This window comes from Lissotriton helveticus (assembly GCF_964261635.1).
Source record: "Lissotriton helveticus chromosome 1_1 unlocalized genomic scaffold, aLisHel1.1 SUPER_1_unloc_45, whole genome shotgun sequence".
Lineage (NCBI taxonomy): Eukaryota > Metazoa > Chordata > Amphibia > Caudata > Salamandridae > Lissotriton > Lissotriton helveticus.
Window position 1 is genome coordinate 1,708,034 of NW_027611687.1, and position 18,784 is coordinate 1,726,817.

Genomic DNA, 18,784 nt, shown 5'->3' on the forward strand with positions numbered 1-18,784 from the left:
ACAGACATTGAGTTGCAATTGGGTTACGTTTACAGCAATTCAGTAAAACCAGGAATGTCAAAGTCACAGAACCACAGTCCAGGGCTACAGCCTCCCAAGGAGAAGCACGCATAGAAGCACAATAACAGATGAAAGTCTAAAGCAGCAGGGGTGCAGATGGGGAGGTGGGAGCATTCACTAACCAACACCGGCGGCCGCCGTCGACCCAGGGCCGGCGGGGAGCACGGTAGAGGTAGCGCCACTGGGGTGGGAGCGGGAAAGGAGATAGACGACCAGGGGGGCCCAAATGTCGACAGGGCGGGACCTGGCAGGCATTAAATCCCAAAACTCAGAGAGGAGTCTGGCATCGAGAGACATCCTCCAACCAACTCTCGACCCTAGGAGTAGGCTGCCGACCCCAACACATGGCCACCCTACGTCTGGCGAGGACCAAAAGCATCGAAATCAGGCTGCGGGAAGCATCAGGGCAAAACTTAACAAAGCCAAGAAGGCACATGGGAGGGTCTGGGCGCACTGCAGTACCGGTGATGTCAGAAATGGTGGAGCACACCGCCTGCCAGAACTCCGAGACCTTGGGGCAGAGCCAAGCTAAATGGGCAAAGTCTGCGGCGAGAGCAGCGCAACGCATACAAGTATCTCCAGGGGTGAGCACGAACCGGTGGAGCAGCACTGGGGTGCGGTACAGTCTGTGCAAGTACTTGAAGTGGATCAGGTGGAGCCGGTAATTCGGGGACAACTTTTTAGTGTGATTACAACCAGTCGGCCTCCAAAATGTCAATTCCATGGGGTGGGTTGAGTCCAGAAATGCAAGAAGCTGGCCTGGGCACATAAGGCGTAGAACCGAAAGTCAGGCGCACCCATCCCACCGGCAGACATAGGGAGGGTGAGGATATCGTAGGCCACCCTGGGTTGTTCACCTGCCCAAATAAGCGAAATGTCTAGAGAGCGAAGTTTGTGAAAGAAATGAGAGGTGAGGGGGATAGGTATGTTCAAGAAGAGATAGAGGAATTTAGACAGGACCACCATTTTTGCTATGGCGATACGGCCAGCCAAGGATAGCGGCAGTCGGCTCCACAAAGGGATTCTCGATTCAAGCCAATCAACAGCACGCCTTAAATTCGACCACCACAATTCATCCAAATCCCTACTTAACCAGATGCCCAAATAGCACGTGGGGCCGGATGCCCACACGAATGGAAAGTCCGGTGTGAAGGGAACAGTAGCATCAGTCTGGGGAAATAGGACCGACTTACTCCTGTTCATCTGGATGCCCGAAAGCCCGCCAAAAGGTACGATTTCCCGAACCAGGGGGCTAAGATTTTTCTGAGGGTGGCGGACATATAGGGTGACGTCATCCGCATACATTGAGACCAGGAGAGAGCTGGAAGGTAAACCAATGCCCCTGTGTGTATGGTGCTGCCGTAGCCTGGCAGCCAGGGACTCCATGGCGATGGCAAAAAGCATGGGCGATAACGGACACCCCTGGCAAGTGCAACAGGCAATGTTGATTGAGTCAGACACCTGACCATTAATGCGGAGACATGCGGAGGGACTGGTGTAAAGGAGTTTGATATTACGCAGAAAGCACTGAAACCCATACGCAGTAGAATGTTGAACAGGAACAGCCACTCCTTTTTTTAATTTTTTTTTAAATTTTTTTATTTTTTATTGGATTTGTGTAGCAGGATAGACAAAAAGGAAAACTTCATAATAAACTTACAAATACATGTCTTCAAATAATTCATTCATTGGATTATATACATTTTCTAATCAACAAAAACATTAAACACCGCTAAATTAATTAAGTCCTGTTAGTTCTCCAATTAGTTACCGGGGCCCATTTCCGTTCGCCCATGACTCGTTTCCTAATACCTTTAGATTCGTATAAACATGCTTCAATATTGTGGATCCCCAACAATCTAGTAAGCCACATTTGAAAAGATGGTGGATTTACATCTTTCCATCCAGCCGAAATCAATATACGAAGAACTGCAACACATATAAACATCAAAGCAACTTCATCTTCCCCTAGTTTTAAGTTTGCATCTACACCAAAAATCATCAATGTCGGGGATAATAGGATGTTGTGGCCAGTTAAGCTTTCCCAGAATCTCCCTATCTCATTTTTAATGGTCTCAAGACATATACAGGAGAAAAACATATGCAGTAAGTCCGCTCGGTCCTCATTACAACGGGGACATTTATCATTTTCAATCAGTCCCCAAGCATATAGTTTTGAAGGGGTATGATACAAATTAAAAACTGTTTTATAATGTTGTGCACGTAGGTTAGATGCTCTTAATACCCGTTTATTCATTACCAAGCAAGGTCTAGATCTACCTCTGGGTCGTTTAATTTGGAAGACCAGTTAGTTTCCATCTTTTCAATATCATCAGAAACGACTTCCAATAAACTGCTATAAATAATTTGGGTCTTATTTCTATCCCTTTCTAGAATCTTGATCAGTGGAAGTTCCTGAGGGGTAAAAGCTCTTGGTCTTAAAGATTGTATAGTACGGGCTAATTGGCCGTATAGAAGCCAATGACTCCTAGGAATGCCATATTTATTCTGGAGTACCCTAAATCCCAAAACCTTGCCTTCTTCCGTAATATCTCCCAGGGTAAAAATTCCCATTCTTTCCCACATCATAAAATTCCTATCGTCTCTCAGCTGAAAGAAGATACTAGAATTACGTAACAGTAAGTGAGGGTTAATTCTTGAAACATGAAAACATTTTAGAACAGTATTCCATGTCTGCCACAAGCTAAACAGAGTTTTTAATCGAGTTTTTTTGTAGAATTTCTGTGTTAATTCCCTCCGAAACAGCCCTGGCGCTCTATCACCCATAAGCATTCTAAAGATTGGGATAGGATTTTCTTCTGATAAGGATCCAGTTCTTACCTGAGCTTTTGACTGTACTAGAATATGCATTTGAAGCAAAAGGCATGACCAATGATACAGCCGCAAATTCGGTAAGGCCATACCCCCCCTATCGTGCGAAAGGGACATATAGTTAGTGGATTGCCTTATCCTGCCATAGTGCCATATAAATCTTATAAATGTGGACTCCAGATTTGTCAGGATTTTTTCTTCAATTAGTAATGAAATTGCTCTAAATAAGTACAATACTCGAGGAAACATTAACATTTTAAGAGCATTAACCCTCCCTATCAGAGAAAGGTGAAGCACATCAATTCTCCTCAATTCCTTATCAATAGCATTTATTAGGGGATGTAATTCTCCTCAACTATTTTTTCCACTGAGGCATGAATCTTAACACCCAAATAAGTTGCGGATTCTACGAATCTATAATCAGACCTGGTTATGTTTTTGGAACAAATAATCTGGGTCTTTGTATCGTTTAGCTGATATCCAGAGTTTAAACCAAAATCTTTTGCCACCTTGATCAGAATAGGTAGTGCCTGTTGCGGATTGGTAGTGATCACAGCTAAGTCATCCGCATACGCCAGGATTTTATTAGAGTACCCATTATGGACAGCTGGTTCAATTCCTGGATTGGCCAAAATCTCCTGAATTAGCGGGTCAATGTACAAGGCAAAGAGAATCGGGAAGCAGGGGCAGCCCTGCCGCGTCCCTCTCCTGATGTTTATTATCCCTGATTTCTCACCATTTACCATCACTCTAGCTCTTGGTTCTACATACATTGCCCGAAGGGCTTCGATAATTTTTGGGCCAAAGCCTCTGCCAGCCAATATATCCCATAGAAAGCTCCAAGTAACACGGTCAAAAGCTTTCTCTGCATCGAGCAGGATCATTGCCATCTCTCTTCCCGCTGCAGCCCGAGCATCAAATAAACTAATGGCTCTAATTACATGGTCCGTCGTTCCACGGCCCGGAACAAAACCGTGTTGCCACGGGGAGACAAGATTACCAATGATCCCACTCAACCGATTAGCTAAAAATTTTTAATATAATTTCGTTTCTGAATTTATTAATGTAATGGGCCGATAGGAACCCGGACTAGTCGCTGGTTTCCCTTTTTTATGGAAAATTATAATAGTCGTTTCTCTCCAAGACATTGGAACTGCGCCAGAGTAAAAAATCCCATTAAATAGGTCCAGTAATAGAGGTGAGATCTCATCTTCTATAGTTTTAAAGACGTCCAGAGGTATACCATCTGGTCCGGAAGCCTTCCCAGAGCTTAGCCCCCGAAGTGCAACAAGAACCTCGTTCATTGTAATATCTTTATCTAGGTCCTCCTTACACATCCTGTCTAATTTGGGGCCTCTGTCACAAAGTTCTCCACCTTCCTTGCTTCCAGGCTTTTCGAATTCATACAGTCTTTGATAAAAAATGTCAAATACTCTACGAATATCCTTCTCTTCCGTATACTCTATGCCTGCTTCTTCAATTTGAGTAATAGTGGTCTTTGTCTTCACTTGCCTTAGTCGGAGGGCTAGGGCCTTACCTGCCTGTTCTCCAGTCTCGTATCTCTTAGATCTTGAAGATTGAAACTCCCTGATAGTCTTCTGTGTTATTTCTTTCTGTAGGTCAGCTTTCACAACCATTAAAGCTTTTAAACTCTCTGCACTGTCTCTCCCCATCATAATGTCCTTCACATGTTGTTCCTCTGCACTCCCTACTTTCAGCATTAAGTTATCAACTTGTTCTCGATCTTTTTTCCTAAGTCTTGCAGAGCAACTTATTGTTTCTCCCCTTAGAGCAGCCTTAAATGTATCCCACACTATATTCCGGGAAGCACTATATCTATTATTATCAAAGAACTCTGTTACACATTTTTTAAGATGTTCAGTAAATCTTTTATCCACTAATAATTTTTTTTCAAAAGACCATGGATTTCTTTTTCTTTTCAAGCTGCTCACCTCGTATGTTATTATTAGTGGGTTGTGGTCCGAGATTACCTTTGGGAGTTTCGTGATATTTACTTTTGACAATTCTGAAGAAGAAATAAGGACATAATCTAATTTTGTGTGTTTCTGGGCAGGATTGGAAAAATATGTGTACCCCGGATATTGTGGTTGTTTAACTAGCCATATATCCTGTAATCCATGAGAATTAATAAGAGCATCAACTGAGCGATAAACCTTAGGTTTCCGTCCAGTATATGGTTTTAGGGTCCCCCAATCTGCCGAGATATTAAAATCGCCGGCAACTATTAACGGGGTGGGCCATCCTACTAATTCTGCCTCTAAAAAGTCAAATATATCAGGATCATCCTGATTTGATCCATAAATTACACAAAGTGTTACACCCAGTTCCATTTCTGCTATTACCCACCTACCATTACCATCCGCCAGTACTTTTTTTGCCTTCCCCAGAGATGTTCGAACCAAAATTGCTACTCCCCTAATTGTAGAGGTCTGAGTTGAACAAGCAACTAGCTCAAAACCCTTCAGATAAAGTAAATTACGCTTAGCCCACGGAAGGGGAGTCTCTTGTATACAAAAAATGTCAATATTCTCGTGTTTAACTAAGTAGGCCAACCTCTGTCTCTTTTTCCAGTCATTCATGCCTCCCACGTTTATAGTACAGATCTTAACATTTGCCATTTAATTGAGTTAAGGTTCCAACATCTAGACCCAGCTTCTTTTTAAATAACCACAGCCAACAATTTTGCATTCCTTTATATAATTGATCGACAATAACAGGTACTGAGTCCCTTACTTTACCACATAACAGCAAAAATACGTTTTGTCTTATCCTACACCACTCTCCATTTTTTCCCTTTCTCCCTCGTCCCTCCCCCCAACCCCCATCACCACTTACCCCGTGCTCCCCCACCCACTCCCCCTTCAGGTGACCCCTGGATCCCCCCCTACCCTCCCGGAAATGCGAGGCACTCAGTCCTAGCTTAGTGTATGATGGAATGCAGTGTAGGCAGTGAGGACAGATTTATAATAAACATCAAGGATTTCTAACTAGTAGCTCCAATTGAGTCTAAAAATTCTTTAGCTTTTATCTCCGAAGAGAAAAACAAAGTCTTCCCGTTATGAATAATTTTTAGTTGAGCCGGATTAACCAGGTATGCCTGCATATTTAAGTCCTGAAATTGTTTTATCATTCCTCTCAGTCGCCAGCGTCTCTCCACTGTAGTGTGGCAAAAATCTGGCCTCACAAAAAACGAAATTCCTTTCACATTACGTTTTGCATTGGGTCTTGCTTTGTCAGAGATGGCTTGTCTTAATATAAAGTTCCCAAAATAAATCAAAATGGCTCTTGGTAAATCTCCTTCCTTAGCACCTCTCCTCAGATTTTGCGGTGTACGATGGACTCTTTGAATTTCACTGGGCCAGTCCCACTCGTTAAGTTCAGGAAATGCCTGTCCGAATAATTTAATCACAAATGTTCTAATATCGGAGCCTTCGGCCCCTTCGGGAATTCCCAGAACTCACAGGTTATTCCTGCTTTGTCGATTTTCCATCTGTTCAAGTTTCCATTGGATATCCACCAATTGTGCATTTTGTTGTTTAGTACTGGAAACAGCCACTGCCACATCAGATTCTACCACTACTATCCGATCTTCCAGGTTAGCCACCCTGTCAATGGTGTTAGAGCATGCCTTTGACAATTTCCGCACTACACCTTGCATCTTTTTCATCGCGGAATGAGCCTTCTGATTATCTCTACGGGTTTCTTCCCGGTGGGCTATAATTTCTTGATGTATGGATTCTAACAACGATATCTGGGTATGTTCGTCATCCATGTTATCCTGGTGAGGGTGGTCGGAGAGAAGCTCCCAACTTAGCTCCCGTCGTGTGGTCTGCAAGCCGTTATTCGATGCTCCAGGTGCTTTCATAGTTGTGGCCGGTTGATCTATCTCAGGGTCACTTTCTGAGTCTAAATATGAGGAGCAGGCCTCGTCTTCCTCCTCAGACCATTCTTGCCCATCTGATGCCGAGAAAAAGGCTTCATTAGAAGCATTTTCTTGACCTTCTTTGCCTTCTCCTGCATCTTCTATAATCCCTTCATCGCCTTTAAGCAGGTCTTCATTGCTCTTGCCACACTGAGGTTTAGCGCGATTACATTTGCCCCGTTCTTCATCTCCTGCGCTTCCCCCCTGCTTATGAGAGATTTCTGCCTCCTGAAAGTCATTCATAAATGGGGGCTCTTTGTCGGGATATTAATAGGTACATATGGTTCATCTACCTTGTCTGTATCCAGAGCCATTCCATTACCCCCTGCAATGGGGTCATCACCTTCTGTACCCCCAGCTGTATTTATATCCATGACAGTCTCTTTATTAGGAGTATTCTCAACCGCTGTAATTCCCCCCGACCCCCTTCTCCTTACCGGACTTTACAAGCATTTCCGCTATTGAGATTGGAGGGGGTCGGGTCCGGGCACCATTCTGCTGCTGTTGCTGCCTTCTCCTGACACGCTCTTCAATCAGAGGAGTACGTGTTATCCCGGGTTCTGTACCATCTTCGGGAAGCGTCTCCTCTCGTAACTTCTTCCGTGCCTGTGCAGCCTTGTTCGAGGCATTCACCTTCGGAGCCATATCACAGGATGTTTTTCGCCGCACGGGGCCGCGGAGTTCCAGCAAGTCACACCAGTTCTGTGCTGCACTTTCGCCTTCGCCTCCACCTTCAGGATTCCTCTGACCACGGCAGGCACGTCGGAAGTTGACCCGCCCTCTGAGCGGAGCTCGCCGTCTCCACCTGGGCTGAAGGTAAGACCAAACCCCCGCCAGGTCCCGTAATAGCCGTAATGCTGAGCCGCGACAAGAGAGAGCAGAGAATACCATCTGCACATCTATCATTACTTTGTATCTGTTTTTGATGCTGCTGACAAATTGAGTGGAAAGGTTTTGCGTAAGTAAAAAGTTCAAATGTATTTCCCACGCCGCAGTGCTACACGTTCAGCATCCTGGCTAGCTTCATGTATAGGAGCTCACAGCCATACGTCCTCACTGCTCTGCTGCTACAGCCGTAACTAAGCGGCCGCCATCTTGCCCCCTGGACCATGCACCAGGAACGGCCACTCCAACGTATCGAACGCCTTGGTGGTGTCGAGTAGTGCGGCCACTGCCGGCAAGTTAGGGTTAGTTTGATGCAGGACAGAGAAAATGGTGCGAAGATTATTTGAGGTTGCCCTACCAGGTATGAAGCCAGATTGATCAGGGAGATTTGGGAAAGATTTTATTATCTATGTTTATTAGGGAAAGAGGACGGTAGGAGTCACGACGGTCGGCAGGTTTGTCAGGGTTAAGGAGCAAATTTATCAATGCTTCGCACAGGGACTGCGGGAATAGCCTGGTGTCGAATGACTCAGTATACATGGCGGCCAGATGCGGTTCCAGGATGTCAGCGAGCGATTTGTAGAACAAGACAGGCAGGCCATCCAGGCCAGGGGCCTTGTCGCTAGGTAAGCTGTTGATGACTGCCAATATTTCTTCCCTGGAGAATGGCTCATCAAGAAATATTCTATGGTAGTCTTCGAGCCAGACGAGGGCAACGGACTCAAAATATTGGTCGAACTCCTCCAGTGGCAAGGGAGTGCCGGCACAATAGAGGTGAGAGTAAAAGTCGAGAAAACAGGATTTAATATCTACCGGAGAGGTGGTCCTGTCCAGGCTCCATCACTGAGAGCAGGTATATAGGAGGCAGCGCGCGGTGGACGTAGGAGGTTAGCAAGGGTACGTCCCGGGAGATTCCCCTCCCCAAAGCGGCGCGCTCGACCCTCTCTACCAAGGAAGGACAGTTTACGGCCGGCTTCATCTGAGAATTCGGTATGCTTTTGGCAAAGCAGTGCCAGCGTCTCAGGGCTGGGGCACTCCGCCTGGGCGGCATCAAGCCACGAGTATTTCACTTCCATATAAGGCTCGGGAGCAATTTCGCTTTTTTTTTATAACTCTTTTTATTGTAAATAAAAAAAAAACAGGCAAGGCAGAGAAACAATACAGTTAGGTGCCTGTTCAAGGAGGAAGGAAAATGCAATACAACATAATACAAAATCATTAATACGAAAGGGGGGGGGTTAGCAGGGGAGAGACTTAATTCTAATGACATGGAAGCCAAACAAGTCTTGGAATGTCGGATCAGGGAGAAAGAGGGACATCCGGAATCTCCGGAAGAGGGGGGGGGGGGGCGTGCATAGCAATTTTGCTTTTATTACTTTTATTAATGAGGTAAAAGTTGGGCCTCCCAAGGAGCTATAAAGTAGGCGAAAAGACCCTTGTAGACTTTTGGCTCTTTATTTCATCTCCATTTTATGGTTTTAAATAGATAATTTCTCGTCAAACAGTACCCCAAGATATTTATAACATTGAACTTTTTCTAGCTCTTGCTTTTGGTGGTACCATTTGTATTGACTGCCCTTCCGATTCTTGGTACTGACTTCCATTACTTATGTTTTTGTTTCGTTTATTGTCATTTTGTTCTCAATTGAATACATTGATGTTTTGTTTATTAATCGCTGCCGTACTATCCTTGTTTGGCTTAGCAGGACGATGTCATCAGTGTATAATAAGTTTGATATTTGTTTCTCAGCCAGCTTTGGTGAGTATGCTAACTCATTTTTAATTGCAAGAGTAAAGTCTGATAAAAATAGATTAAATAAATATGGAGCTAAAACACACCCTTGCTTTAGGCCTTGAGTTTTTTTAAATTTCCTCGAAAGCTTTGAGCCATTCCCTAGACGGACTCTTGTCCAGGTATCAGTATATAACAATTGTATTGCATTTAAAAGGCTGGAGCTAGTGCCATAACGATCCAGTTTCCTCCATAAAATCTGCCTATTTTTGCAGTCAAAGGCAGCTTTAAAATCAACGAAACATAAATATAATGGCTGTTTTTTTGTTTTATATTTTTCCATTAAAATTCCCAGTGTTAACACATTTGTTGTTGTACCTTGACTGTGTACAAAACCTGATTGGTTCGGTGGAATTAAATGGTTTTCATTAGCCCAATCAATTAACTCCTTAAGTAGAACAGATGCAGCTAATTTAGCTTTGATATCTTGGAGCGTAATTAATCTGTAATTGGAAGGGAGGGACCAGTCCCGACTTTTATATATAGTAGAAATTATAGATCCCTTCCATGCCTCGGGGACTGTTCTTGGTTGGAGAGCATGATTAAATACTGCTGTTCGATAGCTCGACCAATTTGATGCTTTCTCCTTATACAACACAGCGGGAATCCCATGTGGGCCTGGGGCACCATTGGGTCTCTGATTCTTTATTAATTTACATACTTGGTTTTCTGTTATCTCTATTGAGTTATTATTCTTTTCTCCTCCTATTCTATTTATAGCCCAATCAGTAGAATTCACAGCCATGTTGGAGTAGGATTCAAATGCATATCTATGAACGATACCCATTCAGATTCAGTTACTGTTGATGAAGTAGATTTCCTACAAGATCTACTCAGTTTGTTTAATAGAATCCAGAAGCCTTTTGAATTACTCAATTTTGCAAGCATATAGAGCTTTTGCCCACAACTATTGCTTTTCTTGCATTTTGTCCTTCCAGGTCATTTTCCTTACTCCTGTATTTATCTTTTTGAGTTTTACTCTGTAAATTAAATTAACTTCAAACTTTTTGATCAATCTCAGGATTCTGTTACGTCCTTTTTTTAATTGATGGCTTTCAAACGAAATTTTCACCAATGAACATGCTGCTTTTTTCCTCCACTGACATTTATTAGCATATTATTGAGATTGTGGTAATTATTTGCTTTGTGAAGAGAGACCATTTTTCGACAGCATTCGAATAATCTCCTTCGAAGAGAAAATCCACAATTGCTTGCGCAGTGTTTGTAATAGAATCTTTGGTGTTATCTGACCAATAAAGTTTCTTATAATTTACTGTCGTTATTTCTCCCGGAAGTGTCGTATTGTTTTCAAATCTTAGGCCATTTAGGTTTAACTCAATTATTTGTTGAACTCCATAGGGTAGATGTATCCTTTGTGAGCTTAATAAAATGTGGAAAATTCTACAAATCCTCACTCCTACATCCAAGAACTCTCAGGCTACCATTCTACACTCTGCTCTTTCTGAAAAACAGCTCAACATATTCAAAATTCTGCATTGATTTGGCTTGTAAATTATATTTTTGGAAATGTACATGTATTAACAATTTAATTTCAATACTATAGGTGATTGAAATTACGAACAAAGAAAGCAAGATTTAGCACTAATCAACTGAATGTCAGTGCCATAAGAAGGATTATTTTGAAAAATTGAAGGACATCCAGCATTCTACGTTTAAATAATTTCCAAAAATCTAAGTGTGGCGAGGAAAGTACTATACCTGTAAGTGAAGTCTCTAATTTTGCATTTCATTAAACCAGAGCATAGCCATATCTGTGCACGCAGCATCAGAAATAATGTAGAAAGACCGCTTCAGCATCCTCATCTGAAATACTATCAGAAAGACAAATTGCCTCAGCATGACAGAATAACGTTCATCTAAAGCATCATGTAATTCTAGAGAAGAAGCACGCACTGCATAAAAGAAAGTTACAACTAAAGGTTTCTTCTGGATACCATCAAAGAAAAGACGCTGAAAGAAGACTCCGAAGCTGACACGTTAACAACCAAAAGATTGGAAAATCACCTTTGTTCAACAACCGTTTTTAACCAGTTATGCAAGTTTGAGACTATTTGCCTTGGGATATAACACCTTGACCCACTCTGTTCACTCTTGCGAAAACCTTAACAATTCAAAACTTTATTGTGTTAATGACCATCTCAGATTGTTTCCTTTTTATTGTGTACTGTTCTGTAATTCTATGTAAATCGCCTGAACATTATCTGTTGTGCAGGAGTGATATGTAAAACTGTTAAATATAAAAATGGATTAAAGGAGCACCGTTGCGCTATATCTAATGTAAATAAATCGTCATACTCCGAACTACAAACCTTAACCTTACACCAAACATAGAAAGGGTAGAAGGAACTGATGTTCTGCGACTAATGATCCACAATAGTACTCTGCACGTTCTAACGCCTTAGTTACTGCCATTACAAAGTGCAAAAAGGTACTTATCAGTTTAATCAGTAAATATCAGACTAACACCTTATTACTGCATTGCTAATAACCTATACAAAAAGATTTGAGAAAAACTTCAGTCACAAATTAAGTTACTGCCGAAGAGGCTATTACCTAAAGACTATTATCTGCTAGAAAAATGTCAACAGGTGTTACAGGACTGCTTCCCGACATTTTTTGCTCAATTCAAGTGTTGAGAAGATTACACACAATTTTTTTTAGGGAAAAGTGCTGAACATTATCTAAACAAGCCCGACTCTAAAATCGAGGCAAAATAACCGAAGTTGGGGAGAAAAGTTACCTGTGCCCAAAAAGATACAGCCATAAATCTTATCCCACAGATTTTTGACAGAATGCACACAGGGGAAACCCACTCTCAGTGCAAAGTATGCCAAAAAAGTTTCAGGCGTAAATCTTATCTCACTGAGCATATGAGAATACACACTGGGGGAAAACACTCTCCGTGCAAAGTATGCCAAAAAAGTTTCAGGAGTAAATCTTATCTCACTGAGCATATGAGAATCCACACTGGTGAAAAACCTTTTCAGTGCTCTGAATGTCAGAAAAGGTTTAGTATCAAACCGAGTCTATATCGACATGAAGTAACCCACTCTGTGGAAAAGCCTTATCAGTGCGCTGAATGCCAGAAAAGGTTTTGTAACAAACCGAGTCTATCTCGACATGCATTAACCCACTCTGTGGAAAAACGTTATCCGTGCTCTGAATGCCAGAAAGGTTTCAGTTTCAAAAGCAGACTCACTGAACATACAAGAATTCACACTGGTGAAAAACCTTTTCAGTGCTCTGAATGTCAGAAAAGGTTTAGTATCAAACCGAATCTATATCGACATGAATTAATCCACTCTGTGGAAAAACCTTATCAGTGTGCTGAATGCCAGAAAAGGTTTTGTAACAAACCGAGTCTATCTCGACATGCATTAACCCACTCTGTGGAAAAACGTTATCGGTGCTCTGAATGCCAGAAATGTTTCAGTGATCAAAGCACTCTGACTCTGCATACAAGAACCCACACTGGGGAAAAACCTCATGAGTGCACAGATTGCCAGAAATGTTTCATTGACAAAAACAGTCTCACTCGGCATAAAATAACCCACACTGGAGAGAAACCATATCAGTGCACGGAATGCCAGAAATGTTTCAGTTGCAAAAGCAGACTCACTGAACATACAAGAATCCACACTGGGGAAAAACCTTATCAGTGCTCTGAATGCCCAAAAAATTTCAAACTTAAATCACTTCTAACTGCACATGTGAGATTCCACACTGGGGAAAAACCTTATCAGTGTTCTGAATGCCAGGAAAGGTTTTGTAACCAACAAATTCTTTCTCGACATGCAATAACCCACTCTGTGGAACATCCTTATCAGTGCTCTGAATGTCAGAAATGTTTCAGTAGAAAAAGTAGTCTCACACAGCACATAAGAATCCACACTGGGGAAAACCGTTATCAGTGCACAGAATGCCAGAAATGTTTCAGTCAAAAAAGCAGTCTCACTAAGCATATAAGAATCCACACTGGGGAAAAACCTTATCAGTGCTCTGAATGCCAGAAATGTTTCAGTGAAAAAACGCATCTCACGCTGCATATAAAAACCCACACTGGGGAAAAACCTTATCAGTGCTCTGAATGCCAGAAATGTTTCAATGAAAAGAGACATCTCACGCTGCATATAAAAACCCACACTGGGGAAAAACCTTATCAGTGCTCTGAATGCCAGAAATGTTTCAGTAAAAAAAGACATCTCGCGCTGCATATAATAACCCACACTGGGGAAAAACCTTATCAGTGCTCTGAATGCCAGAAATGTTTCAGTGAAAAAAGATATCTCACGCTGCATATAAGAACCCACACTGGGGAAAAACCTTATCAGTGCTCTGAATGCCACAAATGTTTCTGTCAAAAAAACAATCTCATTGAGCATATAAGAATCCACACTGGGGAAAAACCTTATCAGTGCTCTGAATGCCAGATATGTTTCATTCGAAAGAGCAGTCTCACTCAGCATATAAGAATCCACACTGGGGAAAAACCTTATCAGTGCTCCGAATGCCAAAAATGTTTCAGCCAAAAATCTCATCTCACTGAACATGTGAGAATCCACACTGGTGAATAAAATTATCAGTGCTCTAAATGTCAGAAAAAATTCAGAGTTAGAGATGGTTACAAGCGCCATAAGAAAACACACCATCAAAATAATTCAGGTCTCCAAATGCCAGAAAATCATACATTTTAAACTCAATCTCACTCTACATGAGCAGACGCACACAGGGGAAAAACATTACCAATGCTGTGAATGCCAGAAATTCCTATTTGATAGGCACAGCCTCACTAACTATAAGCAACTCCATACTGATGAAACACCTAATGAGTGCTCTGAATGCCAGAAAAGCTGCAGAGAAAAACGCTATTTCACAATGAGAAACTCCACACTGCAGAAAATCCTTATAGCAAAAGAGCATTTTTACCCCTTCATTGTACGTTCAAGCACAGACCATTGCATGATCTATGTAGGGAAAATACTCTGTGCACTGAAAATGTGTTAAAATAACAGAAAGTTGATAATCGGATTTAATAACTTCTCATACCTGGATTTATCTAGAAGAGAAGTCTGTTAATTCTAGCATATTTTTGATACCACAAGGTAAGACATTTGGGGATCTTTATCTGATATCTTTATCAGTAAGTTATCCGAAATTATTGAATATAAACTTTTCCAAGTATTATTTCTAAAGATTAAGGAATTGGTCATGTCTAAACTAACCCCAGTGCGTATGACTACAATAACCACCTCTCTCAAATCAATATTGTGCTTGTTTTAGTGAGAAAGCTAAAAGATCTAGGAGAAACCAGGAACTGGCGTCAGTATTTTTCTAAGAAAGCTTCAAGTTAGAGAGTGAAAACACTTTTTAGAATGCCCCAAAAATTGTGATAAAGATATTTCAATATGTTTGACAAAAAGAATAGGTACATTTCATGACAATATTGAAATGGGAACTAACAGGAACAAATATTTACACGACATTACAAAAATATTAGAGACTAAATTTCAGCAATATAGGAAATACTGAGTTTCATGTACTAATAATCCATTTGTTAAAAGTGGTTGCTTGTGGAGTCAGCACACTACTTTGTCTGTGATTGCTTTTAAATAAAGGCATTTTTAATGCACCCCATTTTACTTCAGATTCACAAATATCCCCTTGGGTTACTACCTCCTGTTACTGTTTTTCAACCCACATATGGTTTCAAAGCTTAATATATACCTTAAGGATGTATTACATATTCAGAAGGGACACTATTAACATTCCCCTTCCAAATTCTGAATTGTTAAATGGGCTTAGTACATTTCAAAAAGCAGTTTAGCATTTGCAAACTCTGTGAATTACCGAACCAGTGGATTTTTGAACAATGAAACCCTTGATACATGAGGCCATTTTTCTCAATTCCCTCCAAATTAAGTTTGCTAATGTTAGTTGATTGATAACCGGGGCATGTACCTATTTAGTGTTAGTGTTGCTTCAGATCAAATAAAAACCATCACACATAACTCTTACACAATACTTAAAGACAGAATTTCTGACATCCAGCTTTAATGTTTTGTTAAATATATTTGCAAATGTTACTTAAACAGGAAAGCATCTAAAGCAGTCTCTGGACATAAAATAGGATGTAATCATAATCTTTAGATATATTTTCTGAGTTTCAGGACCAATGTGTGCCTTCTGGGTTTACTCTAACCCACTATAATAAACATATTCAATCCTTTTAGATTTGTTATGTTTGCACTGTTTTCTATTGCAGACAATAATCTGAATTTAGACCAAGGATCAATTCCACCCATGGCTTTTAAAATCTATTTATCATTGACTTCTTTTAGTGTTATCGCAAATAAAACTGTAATAGAACTCATCTGAGAGATGGACCTTCAAGTATTATGCTCAGTCAATTTATTGAACAAACTATGCAGTTAAAATCTGAAAAGATTAGATCCACAAGCATTGCCTGACCACTGTATTCTACATCCATAGATTACTAATCAGCACATTTTCTCTAAGTACAATTCACTCATCTTCAATTTTTCGCGGAGCTCGTTCTGGGTTTGTTTGAACTCTTTAAAAATATGACATTTAAATGTCCAAAAGTTCAGGAATTCTAGTTTCAAGACTGGTCGAACCTTAATGAATGGTATACCTAAAGATGCCCTTCTGTTCCTACATTTTATTGTGCACCATGATTCAGAAATGGCATGTTTTTGCTTTCGGAGGTAAAATTTTAAACATATTTATTATTGTTGCCATCTGAAACATCATCACTAAATGGGAAGACAACAAGTGGTCCTGTGATGCTTGCTGGAATGGGAAGTGTTTAATCAAAAGGTGGATTGAATTCAAGTTTAGGTGACAAATATACCAAAGTGTATGGTTTTTGTATATATTTAAAATTGTTGATCTCCAAAAAGGCCTAAATCAATAAATTGAATTGAAATTCAAGTTTATCATTTTAATCCTATTGTTGGAAAAGATGCGATTTTGAACCCCATGAGGCGGTTCCTTTCCAGCAAGCATTCAAGTTGTAATCATGAGTCAAAGAATGCTGAGGAGGTTAAAACATTCAAATTGAATTCAAATTGCACATGAAATGTTCATTGTTCAATATATTTCTCTTAGTATTTTAGTTTGCAGACTTTAGTGCTTAAGGAAAATAATTATTTTTGTTTTTCTATATGTAGGAAGCATTACATTAATGAAATCACTGTATCCCACCTTCTTTCTTTTCTTTCCTGTTCTTTATGAACGTTTCTATCGTTGAACTTTAAAGATTGCCTGAAATTCGGAATTGTGCTCTACATAACTTTGCTGTGTTACAGTATGTTGATTTTTATGTACTACTTTTGTCTCTTATGTGTATGGCAACTGATGTTTTGTTTTGCTTTAATAATCAGCTTATGTTTATTAGGTTTTATTATTCAATAAAATGTTTCAAACACAACAAATGGTAGTTGATATGTATTTACAACTGCAGCATTTTTATTGTGTGGGCACTTTCAAAGGGGCCAAAAATATGGTCTGCGGGATGATAGAGGACCACATTGGCATCAGCAGGGAGAGGTTTGGGCAGGTGATTGGGGGTACATGTAAGGTTGGAAGTAGGGGGAACAAAGCATGTACATTGTGTGGACTGTGACTCCTGGAGTTATTGTGAGGGATACCATGCTACCCTGTAAATGAATCCCCTAGTGATTATTATCAACAAACTTTATTCGGTTTTATAAAAGAAAACCATAAAAGTCATACATAAAATGATAAAACATCTTCCAAGTTACAGATTGACAAATATAATATGTCCAAGTTAATCAGAACACTAGATAAAAATTCATGAATTACAGTATAGAAGTTAATCGCAGCTTGACCTGAGTCTAACATCGACACCATAAAAAGTTAAGCGTATGCAAAACAGTGTAATTAGAGAGGAGTTGTAAAAAGATAAAAGCTGGTCTCACCAGCCTAAAACCCTCTTTTTTGAGAATGGGAATAATCAATAACTTTCTAGGGATAGCAGAAAAACTACAAAACATTATAAAGTGCATCATGTCCTGAGGAGACTCACCGTTGCAGCCAGAGGGCATGAGGCACTGGCCTCTGTGGCAACATTTGTGTTGTTTGTGGAGTCGCAAGCCATGCAGAGATTACATTTGTAGTGTCCAAAAATTGGTGGCAGATTTAAACAAGCCTCAATAGTGTTATTTTTTCTGACTGAGGTGGACGCCCTAACCAAGTGATCTTTAAGGTTGTGCCCTCTTATAAAAGAGAAAAAGAGGGTTGCTGTACTTAGTTCGAGTGGGTCTAGTACAGATCAATGTTTTCCCACCAGTTTCGTCAGTTTATTGCTCACTGTGCTGAAAGTGGTGACTCAGGTGATCCTAGTTAGTGATTTCTTATCACGTGGGTGGAGTAGGTGTTCCCGGTGGGCATATCACACTCTTTTCATATCGCGTTTCACTAGTTTCCTGGGGTAGCCCCTGGATGCTAATTACTGAAAGAGGATCTCTGCCTCATGAAAAAAGTCTTCCTTGAATTTGCAGTTACGCCTGATCCTCAGAAATAGCCCACATGGAAGGCCATCACTGGCTTCCCTGGGGTGCGCACTGTGGTATTCAAGCAGGGTGTTCCGTTCGGTGGGCTTTCTGAATAGAGTAGTGTATAACTGGCCATCCAAGCACTTGATAGTTACATCCAGGTAGTCAACCTGGTGTGTGTCCATCATAGCTAAATTTGAATTTTAGGTCCGGCTGGCTTATATTGAGCCAAGCATGTTCTTAAGTCATTTACCAACTACAATTCCAAAAATGTAATCTACTGCATCAAGTGTCCGTGCCAACTATACTACATCGGTCAGACTACACAGCAGATCAAGACCCGGAGCTCACAACACAGAAGCTGGATACTTTGTAAAGTACTCACGGTGCCAATGGTGGAACATCTTTTGGCCCAGGGACATTCAGAAACAGATTTCACCTGGCAGGTGATAGACAGCCTGATACCCGGCACAAGGGGCGGTAACAAAGAATCCATACACAATCGTCTAGAATGCAAATGGATCTATAACTGCAAGACAATTGAAAAAGGACTGAACACTCTTGATGAGTGGAAAACTTGTGTTTGATACCATGCCACCAAGGTCCCTTGAACCAGTTGTCCTCCTCATAGGTCTAACCTGATGAGCCTTTTGTCACCCACTATGCTAACCTTGTACAGAATTAACTAATGTTACTTTTTGTGTTAACCATATC

General features: G+C 40.9%; 1 protein-coding gene across 1 annotated transcript in view; it reads left to right on the forward strand.

Moving 5' to 3' along the window:
- LOC144806103 (uncharacterized) overlaps positions 1-16,969 on the forward strand; it is a 31,434-nt gene extending 14,465 nt beyond the window's left edge. The window contains exon 3 of the mRNA XM_078672540.1: positions 11,077-16,969. Within this exon, the coding sequence (XP_078528666.1) occupies positions 12,326-14,107 (1,782 nt within the window). The 5' untranslated portion in view covers positions 11,077-12,325 and the 3' untranslated portion in view covers positions 14,108-16,969. The remainder of the gene's footprint in view (positions 1-11,076) is intronic.
- The last annotated feature ends 1,815 nt before the right edge of the window (positions 16,970-18,784 follow it).